The sequence below is a fragment of the Gordionus sp. m RMFG-2023 genome, chromosome 2 (genome assembly GCF_954871325.1).
Source record: "Gordionus sp. m RMFG-2023 chromosome 2, tfGorSpeb1-WG-v2, whole genome shotgun sequence".
NCBI classification, from domain to species: domain Eukaryota; kingdom Metazoa; phylum Nematomorpha; class Gordioida; order Chordodea; family Parachordodidae; genus Gordionus; species Gordionus sp. m RMFG-2023.
Window position 1 is genome coordinate 6,268,193 of NC_088776.1, and position 20,329 is coordinate 6,288,521.

General features: G+C 28.4%; 1 protein-coding gene across 1 annotated transcript in view; it reads right to left on the reverse strand.

Annotated features, from left to right (window-relative positions):
• Window positions 1-1,628: 1,628 nt before the first annotated feature.
• The window catches only part of LOC135925556 (pre-mRNA-processing factor 6-like), a 35,882-nt gene continuing 17,181 nt past the window's right edge, over window positions 1,629-20,329 (reverse strand). The window contains exons 15-22 of the mRNA XM_065460947.1: window positions 19,801-19,938; window positions 19,280-19,535; window positions 12,343-12,417; window positions 11,941-12,074; window positions 11,466-11,533; window positions 5,739-5,877; window positions 3,526-3,652; window positions 1,629-1,901 (exon numbers count right to left, since the gene is read on the reverse strand). Of these exons, the coding sequence (XP_065317019.1) occupies window positions 1,749-1,901; window positions 3,526-3,652; window positions 5,739-5,877; window positions 11,466-11,533; window positions 11,941-12,074; window positions 12,343-12,417; window positions 19,280-19,535; window positions 19,801-19,938 (1,090 nt within the window). The 3' untranslated portion in view covers window positions 1,629-1,748. The remainder of the gene's footprint in view (window positions 1,902-3,525; window positions 3,653-5,738; window positions 5,878-11,465; window positions 11,534-11,940; window positions 12,075-12,342; window positions 12,418-19,279; window positions 19,536-19,800; window positions 19,939-20,329) is intronic.

Sequence of the window (20,329 nt, forward strand, 5' to 3'; positions counted from 1 at the left end):
GTAATATTATCATATGTTTCATTAAAAAATTTTGAAGCTCTTTTAAATAATACTTCAAAATAAAACTGGGATAAACAACTATAGTAACCAGTTGAAAAATAATCATACTATATAAATCCATAGTTTATTCAAAATCAATAAGATAATACAACAATTACATTTTAAGATATAATAATAATAAACAATTTCTTAAATGTTCCTTTAAAAAAAATACTCACTTATTACACAAAGTAACTTTAAATACTCGATAATATTTGTATTTAAAACCCCTTCACCCCTCCCTCATTCCGAATATTTATTTTTATATGAGAGTAATATGTTATCTAACATAAAAATTCAAATTGAAGTTAAAAAGAACATTAAGAAATATATAATTGATTTTTAATATTTTATTTTGATATCTTTTTTAAAACATATAATTTGATTTTCAAAATGATTTTGAAAATATATATTTTTGGCCTAACTGGTTTTTTTTTCGTTTTGAGACCTGTCTAGTTTTTTTTAAAATTTTGATTATTTTACAGACGGGTGTAACATTATAGAATGATTGAATAAATAGACTGTGCTTTGCAAATTCATACTTAGATAGGTTCTCAAACAATGCTAAATAAAAGTAAAATCAACATATAGGGTCTACACACAACCCTTCCATAATCAAGATTTTTAATGGGGCATAGACTTTTACATATCTTTTTATTTACCAAGGGCGATTAAGTTTTTTATTTTACCATTTAACCGCATACATTGGACTGGCTCATCCCATAGCTTACACATATTGTTATTAACCCAATTAGATAAGAAGAGATAATTCGACACAGATCTGCTATTTTATATGGCGAAAAGAGCAATAAAGCTGGTTATGAGTTATGACATAAAACAACATATATACTGGAACGTATAACGTCAATTTAATATATCAAGCTATTAATTTAATAAATATCCTATAACTATAGACGAAAAATTAAAGATTTTTCTTAGATTACAATAATGTACTTTATTATTAAAAATTATTTACACCTGGCAAGAATAGATTTTACTAGACCCCGGACTGGGTCTAATAAAAATTATTTACACCTCAACCAATTTTTTTTAAGACAGCCGTTTTATTATTCTACAATAAATTATTTTTTAAAAATGTATATTAGATATTTTTGAAAATTATTCTATTATTACCTTTATCAGGATTGTGAACCGTACCCTGAACCCTCGTATTTTTGCTGAACCCAACCTCGAACCTTTTTAAAAATGGAGGGTTCCAGTGTCAAAAAAATTTCTAAAAAAATATATTTCTTTTTTTTTTCATTATAAAAAATTTTCTGGTTTTTAATACTTCTCTCTATTTTAGGATAGCTTGCGCGATGAAATAAGCCATTACTTGTATTTATGTATGCATATGTATGTATTAATATAGCGTATAAATTTAAAAAAAAAATCGTGTTATTTTGAGTAAATATTTATTTATATTTTCCTATAAATCCTGAACCTTAGCCCTTTTTTTAAATGTTAATCTTAAATCGATCTTTCTTCTTTTTTCTTTGTGGAAGGGTTTACATTCCTAGACCCTATAATAAATACTATAAATTTCATTCAAGTCCAACTCAATCAAATGATATCTTCATATATTTTAAATATAGGGTTTCTCAACAATCAATGATAACAATTAATGTTATATTACACAATTTAAATAATAATAATAAAAAATATACACCAAAATTTACAATAAATTATAAATTAATAAAAAAAAAAGATTATTTAGGTATTTCCAATATTTCTGAAGTTTTAATTAATATTTCCGGAGTCTTAAGCTTCCAATTACTGATATCCTTGGAAACAGAACACCAAATTTCACCGTGATGAGGTTCAGCTTTTACGCATCTCTTAATAAGTTCCTCTTTTTCTTCCTATTACATTCAATTGTTTATATAAAAAAAATATAGTTATTTCTTTTAAAAAAATTAATAATGATCGAGATGTGTTATATATCGTAGGCTATGGATTACAAGGCCCGTAAAAGTGGTATCTATCATATGTTCAAATATGGAAGGGAATAGATTATGCTAAGAATGGTGATTTAAGCAACTCTTTACAGAATATAACAAATATAAATCTTTAGTTTATACTTTTCAAATAAATAGAAATGGAAAAAGAATAATACACTAAATTTAATACAGTCTATAAAATGTCAATAAAAAAAATTTAAAAGGGAGTTTTTCAAATTAATAATATGACTTGATCTAGAATATTCTGACTAGTTAATTTTTTAAAAATATATTAAATTTTTTTTTCGCAAATTAGCCAATGATGTTATAAGTTAACATATAGGGATGTACCGATATTTTATATCGGATAGGGCCGATATTTCACCCACTTTAAAATATCGAATATCGGCCAATATTATAAAATTTTCCGATCCGATATATAATGGCGTCTTTAACAATAATAAAATATTATAAATTTTTTTAATAGTTATATTTAAAATAATTTATTTTTATAAATAAGTTCGATCCATTTTTATGTATATTTTTTCGCATTCTGTTTAAAATGTCGCTAATCTTTTCAGAATCTCTTTTTAGTGAAGCTGGTGATATTGACAGACCATCGCCGCAGGCTGACCTCTGATAAATTTGAAAATTTGGTAATTCTAAAAAGAAATCTTCGATATAATTTTAAATATTATTTTGATTATTTATTTCAAATTTCATAATATATTTGTTTATTACTTAATATGTATATAGATTAATGTTATATAGAAGTGATTTAACAATAAAAATATTTTATATACTTTTAGAATTGCAATTAAATTGAATACAAAATATAACTGATCATTATAATATATTAAATGATATAAGTTATGGTAGAGATAAATTATAAATGTTATACTAATAAGTATATTAAAAATTAAAACCATTGGTATCTTTACAGAATACAAAATTAGATATAATATCGGATCGGTAATCGGCCGATATCAATTCAATATCGAGAATATCGGATCGGATCATCCTCCAAAAAGTGGTATCGGTACACCCCTACTAACATAGATTGACAATTCATTCATTCATTAAAAGTGTAGCAATAAAGTGTACATGAATAGTAATCCGCGGTATATTTTCTTCTTAAATTCTAAAAAAATATAGTATGAAACAAAAATGTTTAGTAAAAGGGAATCAAAATGGGGCTAACTCATATGTAATTCACACTTTAAATGAATTCTATTGAATAAATCGCCATTAAAACTAGCATATTAATGTCATCATTAATTAGCAAAATAATATAATAGTGAAAATAAAATAGTTTTTTTCACATTATTGTTGATATTAAACAAATAAAGAACACCGAAGAATCAATTTATTGATTAAAAAAAACTTATTTCTTTAAAAAGTGGATATAAAATACTATAAACATCAGCTGACGATGCATACAAATATATATAAACTATATTGTATATAATTTATTAGATTGTTTTCATCCCATTAAATTGCTTAAAATAAATAATATTTTATGAGATCAAATTTCCAGATAATGTACCTCTGTACCATGCATGCATAGAAATCGGTAAAAATAGGCCCACGTATCTCCGTAGTCTTGGTCAAGTTTTAACGTTCGATAAAACCAATCTTTCGCTTTGGATAGTTTCCTTTCGCACCAAAATAATCTAGAAATTTAAGTAGTATATATTATGTCAAGGCTATATTTTAAAAAAAAATGGAATTAACCATGATGCTATATCACATCACATATGTAATAATCATGTGATGCTATACCGTGTTTACATTAAAAGAAACATTTTCGATTTATGAAAGAAATATGTCGAAAACAATCAATAATCCAATCCTAAAAACATGCAATAATTCATTCCCCGATATTTCAAAACTTTATTTATGATTACCCATCTGAATTAATCAATATTTTCCTACTTTGTGAAATTGGAATATTTATAATACGTCGTAAGGGTTTAGCAAGTTTTAGGAAATATAAAATTGTAAAACTTAAATCATTTAAAGCGTTTTTTCCCCATTTTAAAAAAGACCTCCATTTGCCAGAATCATATACTTTGTCAGAAACTTTTGAACCTCTCTAATTTTATTGGCAAATAATAGATGTTTATTGATAATGAAAAAATGTAATGTTGTAATACTTTACATTCTAATTAACATTCTATAATTCAACAAACATCCATATTGTACATTAAAACTGCCCAAATACTAAATATAAAAGCTTATATAGAATCTATAAAAAAATCATGTGATTAAAATATAAACATCCATTCTGGACAAACGTCCATAAATGTCAATTATAAACTGGCAGATACAAACACCGATATATCCTATATATTGTTTTTTTTTAAATATAAATTTTTTAAAAAATAGGCAAAACCTCACAATTAAATATTGTCTGAAATTAATAGACAAGATATTTTATATATCCTGGAATATATTTCAAGGTAAATATTAGATGTCTTTCAAATTTAAAAAAACCCCAATTTCTAAATGATAAAAATTTTATAAATTTGCTAAAAAAAACCAAGGTCAATGAAGCATCCCAAATTTTTCTAAACCACTATGACATACATATTTTAAAACCTTTACAGAAAAATTATACAAGTGGAAAATTTTTCTTCTGTTCTATAAAAGTATCGGGTTTGATTATTGGCGACTATTGGTGTCACCACCGTTTTTATTTAAATCTGAAATATAATGGCTAGAGGTCTGCATATGGGAGGGCTGGGCGAGCGAGTTAAGAAATTTAAACATTGGGCGGGTGGGTTAAGGAAATTTAAAATTTTTGTTCAAAAACAAACTAAAAAAATTAATTGTTTAAATAATCTATAACAATATTTCTATTTTTATTGTACCAATCGTTTTTTTTAAGTGAAGAACATTTACCAAACTATATTATGTAATAAACACAACAATAAAACTTTTTTCTTAGAATAAATAAACATTTTTGACTATTTAAAAATTTCCTTTTATGGGAATGTAATAAAACTTTTCTAGTGCTTCTTCCAAACGCGGATTTAGCATTGCTGGAAGATTTTTAGAACAAAGAAGAACGTGTTTGAATCCAGAAAATGTCGATTTATTATTATTTTTGCATTATAATTACATATAACAATAATTTTACATTTATATTTTTTTCATAAATATTCAATTTGATCAAATAAATTGTCCATAATTTACATTGATTATTTTTATACTTATATTAATTTCCTAAATTATAAACTTTTTGTAGAGGTTTAATGCTGAAATATTTTTATTAGATGCTTAATTAAATGATAGAATGACCATAATTAAATTTTGTAAGCGGGCTTGAGTTAAAAAATTTTTATAAATAATGGGCAGGCGGGTAAAAAATTTTAGACTAACGGGCGGGTGGGCAGGTAAGGAATTTTAGACAAATGGGCAGGCTGGGAGGGCGGGTTAAATTTTTTTTAAAACATTGGATGGGATGCAGACCTCTAATAATGGCTATGTTCATAATACTTTTTAAATGCGTGTATCGCTAAAAAGCAAAGATGCAGAATTTGGACTGCCCTCAACAATTATGAACAGGCAAAAGTATGAGCTATTTATTCAAATACCTGCGAATAATCTTTTACTTCCTTTTACTATCATTATTAATCTTATACTTAAATATTTATCAACTTGTAAAAATTTTAAGATAATTTTTTTTCCTATAGTTTATTCATCGTAAAAAAAAAACCAGTTTGAAATACTTTTATCTTAGACAAATTTTATTACTTAGAAACGGCCAAGAGAACTCTAACATCATGTTCGCAACGTTTAAGGGCGTCGACACTTTTGGTCTTTCTATGAGGTCTGGATTCCATGAATATAGATTCTGCCCATAACTTACCACTGTTGGGACATTCTTGCATTGCTAATGTAGATATATAAATGGTATATCAAATGAAAAAGAAAATCGAGTTTTAGGCTGACTCCTTTCAATTTCGATGAAAAGTTGTAGGCACGTTATATATGTTTTATCTGAAACGGTTAAGTACCAACCTAAGATAATGGAGAATAAATGTACAAAAATAGGAAACGATATTTTTAAAAAAGTCTTTTATTGCATTAAAATGTTTTATAAAGCCATCTATAACGTTTTTTTAAATACATTATTCGCGATATTTTTTTTAAACTAATTACAAAGTGGAGCTAATTATTAAAGAAATTATTATAAAAATAGTAAATAAATAATAGAAGAAAAAAATGAAAGTTCATAATAATCACGAAATATAAATTTTCTAAATATTTTACAAAAATTTAATTTGATGTTTACCATAATTTCGTTGTTAATTTAAAAGTAATTATTTAACATTAATATATATTTAATTCCCATTATCTCACGTAATATAATTGCCAATGAGCTAAAATTTGGTTTCAGATATTATTAGAACATGAATAACGCGCCTACAATTTTTTTTTATCGAAATTGATAGTCGACCGAAAGTTGTTTGATCTGACATGGAATAACCCATTATATAAATTATAATTGCCAAGTTAATAAAATTAAAAATAAATTATGGGTTAGACAGGTGTAACGTGATACATTAGCTCCCCCTTTGATAAATAGTGTTAATAAGGGTAACGTGATATTTTACTTAAATTTAAATTAACTTCCTTTAGTAATACTGAAATTTATGAATAAAGCGTAATGTTAAAGGTATCTATATTTAGTAATATTGGCACTTTATGACTAACGCATAATGTTAAAAGTTTAGGCCGCATTCATAGTGGGATCCGATCCGACACGATTTAACAGCTGATTGATTAATAAAATTTGTTTATGAGATCAATTTTTTTAATAATAATTTTATCTTTAATTCTATACATGATAATAACCTAAGAAACATTAATAAAGAAAAATTGATTTTCATAAACCGATTTAAAAATCGATCAGCTGTTAAATCGTGCCGGATCGGATCCCACTATGAATGTGGCCTTATATATTTAGTAATATTGGCACTTATGACTGAAAGGTAATGGTAAAAGTTTCTATATTTAGATTAACACTTATTAGTGACAGGTAATTTAAATTTTTTAATATTTCGTAATATTGACATTTAAGAGACCAATATTATTAAAATTTCTAATATTTAGTAATATTAACATAAAGTTTAATTTTCGACCCTTTTAAATTATTTTATACATATAAATAATTGAACGTCAAAAACGTTAAAGTTTAATTTAAAGAAAGTTTGATCAACATCTATATAGACAAAGTAGGTTAATTATGGTTGAACTAATTTAAATTTAAACATAAATTACATATCATTCATCAAATGCATTCATCAAATGATTAACTATTGTACGAAAAAAATATAAAATGTAATATAATATACATTCGCAATTAAATAGCTTTCAACTCATCAAAAAGTTATATTTGTATATTTCAAAAATAATACCTTTATCCCCCCCTAGCGAAATGTTTTAAATTACTTAGGTTAGGTTTGATATGTTAAATTTATCCTGCTGAAGAAGATAATTTTACATTGTCTAAATATGTATTAATATTTTGTTAAAAATTATAGTTTTACTATTAACAATTTTAATAATTATATATAGGCCTGCCGCTGCAAAATTTTCCCTCCTATACTGTCAGCCCGATATCATATATGATTCTTTGATAATTGCTTTCAAACTCTGTGTCAGATAGACCATCAAGATTTATATAAAGGTTCTCTAATATCCAAAATATCCTTAAATAAAATAAATATATATTATGAATATTAATTTTATACTAATAGTGATATATATATATCATATCTCACAGGGCAATAAAGCTTTCCTGTGTCATACATCATCTCATGTGGCGTGAATTTTGTGGATTCATTTTTTGATGTATTGTAGGCGAATACAATACCAGGGAGAACTCCAGGCCTATCTTTCTGATGGACTTTTGTACACGTCAAATTGGCCTTCTCTACCATGCCATTCGCCTGAAAATAGTAGGCGCTGGCCACTCTCTGTTGGGTTCTCACGAGTTTGTGATATTCTTTGCTAACTTGATTTACAAACTCGCGTCCCTGATCACTAATTTGGATCTATAAATATGATATACATCATTAGGTTATTATAAAAATTTCATCAACCTCGCTCTGCCATGTCTGCATAACAATAAATATAAATATAAGGTAATTGAATGGGCAGTTTATCCTTTACAGGTTCTGCTTCAATATATTTTGAAAAATAATCGACAGCAACTGCAACATATTTATGTCCATCGTTTATACATCAGACAATACCAATATATTCTTCTCTTTTAACAAGCTTAAAACTTTCTAAACAACATAGCATTTCAATTATATAGTGTTAGTGTATATAATGATGTATCATTTAGACATTGGTTGCAAGGAATGCGACAAGATGTCATTGAGTTTCAATGATTTAATCACCGATTTGACAAAACAGGCTTGAAAATGCAGTCTATTCTTATTCCATCTATGTTTTTTGCCAGAGTGCAACAATGGATATTGCAGTTGTTGTCGATTATTTTTCAAAATATATCGAAGCACAATCTTTAAAGGATAAGACTGCCCATTCAGTGACCCTCTTTTTATATTCACTGTCATGCAAGCATCGCAGAGTCAAGGTTGATGAAATTTATATAATAATATTTATCATATTTACAAAATTAATGATCAGGGGCGCGAGTTTGTAAATCAAGTGAGCAATGAATATCACAAACTCATGGGAATCCAGCAGAGAGTGACAAGCGCCTACCATCCTCAGGATAATGGCATGATAGAGAGAGCCAATCGTACGCTTCAAAATTCACTCTTGATGTGTACAAAAGGCAATCAGAAAGATTGGCCTGAAATTCTCAATGGTATAGTATTTGCCTAGAATACATCGAGGCATGAATCCTCAAAATTCACGCCATATGAGATGATGTATGGCAGGAAAGCTTTACTGCCTTGCGGGGTAAGATATATCACTATTTGTATAAAATTATTATAAGGATGATAGAGAACCAGATACAGATCTTGATGATCTTTCTGACACAGATTTCGAAAGCAATTACCAAAGAACGGCAGACAATATGAAAGACATATTCAAGACTGCAACAAAAAATATTGTAAAGGCTCAGCTTAAGCAGCAACGTGATTATAAAACTCGTAATGCAGCTAAAAATGCACTTTATTATATAAATGATAGAGTGCTTGTATGGAATAATCGTCGGGCTGGCAGGAAAGGAGGGAAAATGTTCCAGCCTTGGGTAGGCCGATATATAATTATTAAAATTATAATTTTTAACAAAATAGTTATACATATTTAGGCAATGTAGAATTATCTTCGACAACAGGAAAAATTTTACATATCAAGGCTAATCTAAGTAATTTAAAACATTATATGTAAGGAAACAAAGTTATTATTTTTTAAATGAATATAACTTTTTTAAATGGTAAAGATACAGTCAAAAAAACAAAAAAAAATTGTACATTGTGAAACTATAGGCTGTTCAAGATCAAGGTAATAAATACAGTTAATTCATAAAATAATTAGTCTGTATGCTTCTTAAAACTATAGTGGGAGGAGAAGGTAATCAAATGCATTTAGAAAAAAGAAAATATATTATTTCTATTAGAAGAAATGTCCAGTGGAATAAAAGTTGCAGGAGAAAGTTTCATTTTTTTAAAATTGAAAAAATTGTATTTTTAATAAAGGTAAAATCCTAGGGTTGGAAAATTAAAGGAGGATACTAAAATAAACTGTGTCAAGAGAAAGGGTATAATATATATAATTATTTAATATATTTTTTTTGGATACAGATACATTTGGTGAAGATCTAACAATAGGTAGTGAGAAAGGAAGGATATTATGTAGGCGTACAAGATTAGGGTAAGGTTAATATTATTTTAAAAATAGGTTATTATTTTATCAGATTTAAATGACGAAATTATTGTGGATGAAATAATACCCAAGAAAATTGGTGAACTTTTCCTTCCCAACAACTAGGAACTAAAGGTATATCACTCTAAAAGGTTGCATTTCAAAGTAATTGGCCGTTATCCCAAGATAAAAATGGTATATTAAAAGATATTTTCACAGCCGATCACATTGTGGGTGATGGAAATTGTTTTTTTAGGGTATCTTTTAATATTAAATTATTTAACATGTTTATGGTATAAAATAAAAAAAATATCAAATAGCCAGGATAATTATAATTATTTGAGGGAGGAATGCGTTGTCTTTATGTGGAGCGTAGATTTCAAATTGGAAATTGGAAAATTTATGGGATATCCGTAGAGGAATATCTAGTAAACAGAAATGTTATGGGAAACGGTGTCTGGGCAACAGAAATGGAAATATTACCTATGGCCACATTTCTGCAGACAAATATATTAAACTATACCCAATATAAGTGGGCTTATTAATTGCCCATGAATTTTTTTAATAATATTAAAAAAATTTAAAGAAGATACATATTTATGCAATCAAAATAACAATCATTTTGTTAGAATTATATTAATGTGATTAATATTTATTCTAATATTTTTATTTCATTATATTTATTACAATTTATTTGAAAGTATAATCGGTAAGCATCTTTTTGTTAAATGTTATTACACTTTATATTATTTATTAATTGTTATTTTTAAGTTTGTCATCCTTTGGGTGAGTTGAATTCTAATTATATTTATAGCATTTTATTTTTTTAATAGTTCGTCTTTTTGTATGTTATTCAATAGCGAAATTATGCAATATATTTATAGCATTTTATTTAATTAATATTTATTTTTATAAAAAGTACAATAGTGAATGATTTGATGAATGATATGTAATTTATGTTTAAATATGAATAAATTAAACCATATTCAGCCTACCTTGTGTATTTAGATTTTGATCAAACTTTTTTAAAATTAATTAATATTTTAGACGTTAATTTATTTATAGGTATAAAAAATTTAAAAAGGTCGAAAATATAAATGTTAATATTACTAAATATCAGTAATATTACCTGTCTCATAAATTTCAATATTAGAAAATTGTAATTATCTGTCACTCATAAATTTCAATATGAAAAAATTGTAATTATCTGTCACTCATAAATTTCAATATTCCTAATCATAGAAACTTTAAGCATTACCTGTCAGTCATAAGTGCCAATATAATTATATAAACCTCTAACATTATATGTTAATCATGAGTGTCAATATTATTAAATTAAATATAGAAACTTTTAACACGCGTCAATCATAAATGTCAGTATTAATAAATAAAAGAAGCTTTTAACATTACACCTCACACCTTAGTCATATATTACTAAATAATAGACTTTTAAAATTATACGTCTGTCATAAATGTCAGTATAATTAAAGGTAGTTAATTTAAAAAGTTAAAATATCAAGTTACACCAGGTTTTATTTCCATTTCCTATGCGATTGTGCGGGTTATTTTGAAAATTATAATTTTTTTTGTGTTAAAATGATTTGAAAAATTTTTAAATAATATTTTTTTAACCTTTAGCCATCAAAGAATCCGCGAAATCCTTGTTACCGGCCCTAAGTTCCGCCCTGATAGACTCCAGCCTTGATCATGTTATGTTTTTATTAAACCGATTTGCATAATTAAAGCTACACCCGTATAATTGTCTAAACAAAAAAAAACTTAGGGACATTTTGTACCTTTAGAATGTTGTTGTTAAACGGAAGTCGATTTTTAAAAACGGCTAACTCAATATTTTAGCCCGAAAAATATTGTCTAAGCCTCCAGATTTCGTTAATAGATGTTCAAACCACCTATGAACAAAATCCGAAGGCTTGCACAATATTTTTCCGGCTAAAATATTGAGTTTTTAAAAATCGGCTCAAAATGAGCCTTTTAACAACACTTACGAAATGTAAATAAGCTTTGGGTTTAGGATAGTGTAAAAAATAAATAAAATAATGTATTTTAAGAAGCGAAATCTTCCCCATCTCCCCAAGAGTTGTTTTACCATAAATCTTCGTTAGCAGGATTCCTGAGTCTGGCCTTTTCCATGATGGCCCTAGCCTTGATAACTTGACCATTGGTTTCTTCGAGCTTGGCACTTAGGACCCAGAGAGGTATGGATGTGGGACATTTTTTGATCTGCGTATTATTTATAAAAAATATTCGGGAATTTTTTAATTACAACAATAAAATAAGAATATAATAAATATTTCGGGTTTTTAATACACTCTTAAAGATTATCCCTGAATCTTCTCAGATATTTTAGATTCTGAGAAATATTATTATTTTTTCTACTAAAGTTTAGTATTTGCTATTTAAAATTTGTGCTGCAGATTATAGGCGGATTCTGATCAGATAAATCTTATTATATATATAAATATAGTAATATAAATTTATTTTTATTTACCCCTTCGGTGTAAGCCTCCTTGGCTTCTACAAATTTTTTCATCTGCGCATATATTTGACCCTTCATCATCCATATCTTTTTTTTTAAAAAAAAAAATTTATAGTATTTATACAAAAGAGCTTTTAAGAAATTTCTTTCTTTCTACAATATATAAGGATAGATAATAAATATATCGCATTTTTACAACTTTGTAAAAATATCATTTCAAAAACGTTCAAGATAATATTTAAGATAAGTAGGCTTTTTTTTCAAAACGGGTTTTCCCAGGCAGGTTTCCACCAATGACATATAATAATAATACCTAGATTAACTTTGTAAAAATATCATTTCAAACGAAAAACGTTCAAGATAATATTTAAGATAAGTAGCCCTTTTTTCAGAACGGGTTTTCCTAGGCAGGTTTCCACTAATGACATATAATAATACCTAGACTGACGATGCATTCATAATAATGCATTTGTAAGCGTCGTTGAATGCAAATCACTTGGACCTGCCATTTTGGTAACTCATAATATAGTAATTATTCTCATGGTAGTACCTTATTATTTCGATGATCAGAAAATTCTTTATCAAAGTTTGAGTCAGACATAGGAATAAATTGGTCTCTCGTTTAAAATTCTTAATAATGATATGGGTAATCAAAGTATCGTTAACCAGCTGTTTTCATTGATGTATTACTTTTCATGAATGCATAGTCAGTCTAGGTATTATTATATGTTATTGGTTTCGGTAAATTGCTTTATTTTATATTTCCAAACAAGATTAAATAATTTTTCAAATTAATCCTTTTTTCGCAAAATTATAGATGTTCCAGATATTTATTTGATTTTTTCCCTAAAGATTAAATGTCATCTGAGATGCACCTACCCCCCTTAACAAGTTTTTAAAAAAAATAAATTAATAGGTCACTTATATTTTCATTAATCACAATTTAAGAAATATATTATAACTTAAATAATAGGAAGAAGAAATAAATTCAACATATGCAGATCCAATTTTATCGCCCTTCGGTATGACAATATTTGCAATATATGTTCTAAACCACCACCCCACCCACTCGCCATCTTTTGATTAATATTTTGGTTCATATAATTTTTAATATATATCTTTTTAAAAATATATATTTATTTTAAAAAAAAAAAAAATTTCTCCCTTATTTTTTTTTTAAAAATATTCTAATTATTTGAAAATTAAAAAAATTAATTAGAAATATTATTATATGTTTGTTGAAAATATTTTTTAAAAAATGGCTGAAAACGCGCTTAAAAATGATTTTTTTTGGAAGTGGCTTAAGAAGTGTAAAATGATAACTTTTTACGAGGCCAAATAATATTTATATTATATATAAAACTATTTATTTTACTATAAAAAATATGATATTACAATCTGATTTGATTTTCCAAGAAGAATTTTAATTTGATATTTACTATAAAAGGGGAGGAAGCATTTAAAATAGAAATATTTGTTGCTTATATACTAAGGAATATTTATTGCGGCAGTTAAGAATTGAATAGAGCGCTACATAACTAGAGCTAGGGCCTAATGCAGCATTCGTAGAGATTAAGACTGTTCAATCGATGCTACTAGGTCTTAGGCTGGGTTACAAATAGCTGTTCTAATGGGAAATACATAACCAGATTTTATAATGCTGCAGGTATTTTAGCACAGTTAATTTTAAAAAAATGCGCTTTATAGGGGGGGGGGGTTAGAAATAAAAAATATCATAGCTTTATGAAATCTCAACTGAAATTTAACGAATAGCAAAACAAATTTACATTTTCTAAAATTTGTATTGTTATTTTTAATGCTAGAATTGGCTCTAGAATATTTTTATTTGGCCTATAAGCACAGATGTATTTGGGTAGTAAGTCAGGAATTGAAGACATGATCCTGTTTTTTAGAAGGACCATGAAAATCTTAGATACTGTAGATGTAAGGGCTACCGCACGATAGTCTTTAAACTCTCTTGGGTCATTTATTTTGGGAAAATTGCATAAATAGGACTTATTCCATTCTACAGGTGTTTTGTCACTATCCCAGATTTTGTTATATAGAGATAACAGGAAAGAGGATACAGTTTTGGGTGCTGTTTTTAGATGTTCCGCTGTTATATTATCAAGCCCAGGGGCTTTATTATTGCGTATTTTTTTAATTACTTTTTTGATTTCCTCAGTGGAGAAACCGGATGGGGGTGGAGTTACATGCTCATTTGTGTTTGTCTGGCAGACGGTTTTCCTTGAATCAAAGACTGTCATATAGTAATCTAACCATAATGCTATTTGTTCATCCTGGTCCGATATTAAATTTCCATTTGCTAAGACTAAAGAAGGTAGCTTCTTGAAACTGTAGGGTTTGCAGAAATATTTCAGTTTATTATAAACTTCATATATTCTGTTTTCTTTCATATCTTTCTCTATTTCAAACGCTTTTTTTGCCACAAATTCCCTTCTATCACTTCTCAGCAATTTCTGTATCTCTTTCCATAGTTATCTGTTCAAGTTATTGCCTTCTCTAAGCTGGCTGATTTTTCCTACAGTTTCATTGGATAACCACTCTCTCCTTAAGTATACATTTATATTTGGTTACATGTTATAGGATTCAGTTATATCTTTCTTGAAAAGATTCCACATATATCTACGTTCCCATTTGAGGTTATATTTAGGAAATTTTCTCTCTTCCTGACCAACATTTAATCAAATTGTTGTATATCCTCTTGTGATTTTGATTTTATTTGTTTACGGTTAAGGAGAGGTTTTAAGAAATTTATTCTATGTCTGGTCATATTTGGGCCTATCTCTTCACGATATTCCCATATATTTTTTATTGTCATTTTTGCCACTATCGCTCTCTGGTCTGACAATTTAATAATAGTGGACACTATAACATCGTCAAACCACCGATGAATATTTGATATAATGAAATCGATTTGAGATTTTTGGTTAGCTCTTACAAAGGTGTATGTGTTTATTTCTCGATGGAGAAAGAAGGTGTTTTCTACTTTGAAGTTTTTGTTTTTACAATAATCAAGTAATTTTTTACTATCTTCATTGTTGGTTTGTTGTATAGTTGCATTTCCGATAGTGTTGGTATTAATATATTCTACGCTTTTGCCAATTTTCAGATTGAGGTCTCCTAGTATTATAATGTTATGTCTCAATGGCAGAGAATCAATCAAGGTAGTGATTTAAAATTTAAACTAAACAATGTAAGATAGTCAATACTACCTTTCCATACAAAACCTACCAAATCGGAAATGAGCCTTATTTGCTCTTCTATTTCCCATGAGCGATTAAATATAGTTTTGACACACACGGTTTATTTTTCGCTCTAAATAATCATAGGCTATTACTAAATTATATACTCCTATCTCCAGTCTTTAACACATTTGAGAAACATATAGTTAATAATAATATAGTTATTCTTTTGATTTCTCTTTTTGGTCTACAAAACTTTTAGATTTTGATTTCCTATCTTAGAACGGTAAATAATATGGCACCCATAAATTCGAAGCACACAGTTTATGGTAAGTTATGGATTGCGTCTCTAAATATAAACGGAATGAAAAATAAATTAACAGTACTGCTTAGAGATTTTGCATATATGAAATTTTATATGCATCCAAGAAACCCACTGCCCAGGGAATAATACAGCAGATTTTAAAGATTATAAACTCTTTTGTTCCAGTACCACCTCTAATAGCTGTTCAGGAGTCGCATTCCTAGCAAACAAAAAGATGGAAAAATCAATTATTAAATTTGTACCCATATCAGAAAGATGCGGTCTCCTATATCTAAACACAAAATTCAAACCGACAATAATTGTAAATATATATGCCCCACCAAGAAGAAATGATAGGTTAAATTTTATTGACATAGTCACTACCTTGATTGATTCTCTGCCATTGAGACATAACATTATAATACTAGGAGATCTCAATCTGAAAATTGGCAAAAGCGTAGAATATATTAATACCAACACTATCGGAAATGCAACTATACAACAAACCAACAATGAAGATAGTAAAAAAATACTTGATTATTGTAAAAACAAAAACTTCAAAATAGAAAACACCTTCTTTCCCCATCGAGAAATAAACACATACACCTTTGTAAGAGCTAACCAAAAATCTCAAATCGATTTCATTATATCAAATATTCATGGGTGGTTTGACGATGTTATAGTGTCCACTATTATTAAATTGCCAGACCACAGAGCGATAGTGGCAAAAATGACAATAAAAAATATATGGGGATATCGCGAAGAGATAGGCCCAAATATGACCAGACATAGAATAAATTTCTTAAACCTCTCCTACCGTAAACAAATGAAAGCAAAATCACAAGAGGATATACAACAATTTGATTAAATGTTGGTCAGGAAGAGAGAAAATTTCCTAAATATAACCTCAAATGGGAACGTAGATATATGTTGGAATCTTTTCAAGAAAGATATAACTGAATCCTATAACATGTAACCAAATATAAATGTATACTTAAGGAGAGAGTGGTTATCCAATGAAACTGTAGGAAAAATCAGCCAGCTTAGAGAAGGCAATAACTTGAACAGATAACTATAAAAAGAGATACAGAAATTGCTGAGAAGTGATAGAAGGGAAGAAGGCAATAACTTGAACAGATAACTATAAAAAGAGATACAGAAATTGCTGAGAAGTGATAGAAGGGAATTTGTGGCAAAAAAAGCGTTTGAAATAGAGAAAGATATGAAAGAAAACAGAATATATTATAATAAACTAAAATATTTCTGCAAACCCTACAGTTTCGAGAAGCTACCTTCTTTAGTCTTAGCAAATGGAAATTTAATATCGGACCAGGATGAACAAATAACATTATGGTTAGATTACTATATGACAGTCTTTGATTCAAGGAAAACCGTCTGCCAGACAAACACAAATGAGCATGTAACTCCACCCCCATCCGGTTTCTCCACTGAATCAAAAAAGTAATTTTAAAAAACGCAATAATAAAGCCCCTGGGCTTGATAATATAACAGCGGAACAAAAAACAGCACCCAAAACTGTATCCTCTTTCCTGTTATCTCTATATAACAAAATCTGGGATAGTGACAAAACACCTGTAGAATGGAATAAGTCCTATTTATGCAATTTTCCCAAAATAAATGACCCAAGAGAGTTTAAAGACTATCGTGCGGTAGCCCTTACATCGTATCTAAGATTTTCATGGTCCTTCTAAAAAACAGGATCATGTCTTCAATTCCAGACTTACTACCCAAATACATCTGTGCTTATAGGCCAAATAAAAATATTCTAGAGCCAATTCTAGCATTAAAAATAACAATACAAAAATGCTACAAATATAAAATCCCTGCCTTCTTCACTTTTATAGATTTTAGTAGAGCATTCGATACTGTGAATCACGAGGCCCTATGGAGGACACTCTTGGAAAGTGAGATCGAACCCAATATTATCTACATTCTGAGAAATCATTAATCTAAACTATCTGCCTGCTTTAAAGTCAACAATAAAATATCCCCCACCTTCAGAATAAAAAAAAGTGTGAAACAAGGCTGTACTCTATCACCGTTACTGTTTAATATCATAATCAGTATTATAAAAGAGGTCCTAGGATGCGCAAATCTAATAGAAATAAGCTCAAACACAACAATACGTTTAGAAAACAAAATAATATCTTATGCCGATGACATAGTCATCATATCGACTAGCTTCGACGAAACGAAAGATATGCTATATTTATTAGGAACCCTTAGCCTAAAAATGGGGTTAAAAATAAATTTCAAAAAAACTTGTATTCTTTCTTCTCCAAACGCAACTCAAAATCTAAATTTCACAATCGATGGAAATGAAATCAAAATAGTTGACAAAATAAAATATCTAGGCGTCATGTTTGACAACACAGGAGGTTATAAAGAAGAGCTGAAAATAAGAATACAAAAAGCAAGAGGAGCCTTCTATAAATACATGAAAATATGGAAAACAAAAGAAATATCTGTACACACCAGACTAAGAATTTTTAATTCCACAGTTATTCCAAAATTGCTATATGGAGGAGATCTATGGGAATTAAACAAAACGGATAACAGAAAATTACAATCATTCATAAATAACTGCCTCCAAATCATTAACGGAATCTTCTACCCGAGAGTAATATCCAACAATAATCTATGGAAGGTATCAAAACACACCCCAATAAACATTACCTTAAAAAAACGGCGCATTCAATTCCTCACCCACATCATAAGGAACTCAGAACATAATCTAGTTCGTGATGCAATTAAATGGCTATACACTTATAAAAAAAAGAATACACTAAATACAAATCACTATGGTACTATAAAACAATAAAAGATGTTATGGAACTTAACTTAAACATGAAGCAATTCATCAAACTAAATAATTGCAAAAACTCTATCAAAAAACTTTTCCGTATTAAGGATAGATATCTGAAATAAATAATTTCTTAATATTTATAAACCACTGTGTTGCTACTAGATCAGGACAAACTAAAACTTAATTGGTATGTACTTTAAATTTTAAATGTTGTTTGAAACAATATATGCCTGAACAAAATTTTTTTAAACTTAAAATCAGCCACAACCCACCCTTAAAGTAATTAACTTATGCAGCAGTTCTTGGGCATAGGCTCTTTATCTCTGCCCCGCTCTTTCTCTTGGAGCCTATAGACGCCTAGGTGCGTACAAGTACGTGTGGCTTGCCCACAAACGTGTAGAGGGCTCCTCACATTTTTTTACTTTCGTACCCAAATTAATTTCGTTTTTCCAATTAGATGGAAGTGAGGAATACCTAGCGTAGCTCTGTTGTTTACTCAACGGTTAGAGGGCATATGCGCTATATTTCACGTATCACGTAAAATTCGTATCTCACTTCCAAAAAAAACGATTAAATCTCTCGTTTTGACTCTTTAAAATAATAGTAGTCTACCTTATCAAATCCCTCAAATCTAACGGCAAAACTGGGATCATTTATGAGCTGCAAGGCGTTTTCCAAATTTTGCATGGCGCCCCACTCCAACTTGACCGATTTGACGAGAACCCTCGGAGTGGGAGCGGATGTGCGGGCTCGATTGAGCAGTTTACGGGCCCTTTCAAAATGACCGGTTTCTGATTCGAGTTTCACGGCGGCTAGCCAAATATCTTCACTGTTCGGGTTGAATCGGAAGGCCTTAGAAAGAACATCCCTTTAATGTGTATATAATTTTTATCGATAATAATAATTTAAATGTAAAGTAGGAATAAATGTAGCGGTGATGTTACTTAGTAGACATAACCATTCAAATGTCGTTGAAAAGTTATTTTTCCTCAGGGAATAAAAAAGGTTTAGTTAGGTATGGATAATAGGTAATATCGACTAACTTCAAAGAACATCTTTTTACTTTACATAACGTATTTTTTATATATAATAGCGCATAAAAACTCTTTTTTATAAAAATTTATTTAATTAACCTGGCAGCTTCCACTGAGACGTTAGGGTTAGCGGGATTGGACATATTAAGCCATTTGTGTTTGGCGTTCATGAGCCATAGCGTTTCGGCTCTGGGACAATTTTCGACAGCCTTATCGAGAAGAGCGTCGAGTGACTCTCTGTTTAAGATATTTCAAAATAAAATATGGATAAGTGATTAGAATAATATCGTATAATTCATTATTGTTTTCTTTTATAATTGTGATATATAAAATTTTGATTTAATTAATAAAGCCTTAGGGATGCCAAAGCCATAAAGGCCAAGGCATCCAGTTACATCCTACTTTCCCGCAAAAACAGGGGAAAGTTAGAAGGATGTAACGGAAATTTCCGCCCTATCATTAAACAAAATTTGTGAATTCTTTTAAACTGGTTTTATGTAATTAAATTAAATATAATGCTCATTATTAAAATTGATAAAATTTAATATTTATATTTAGCAGCATATTACTATTATAATCTTACAAGCTTGTACCATTTTGCCCCTTCTCCCCGTAAATAAAAATTCCT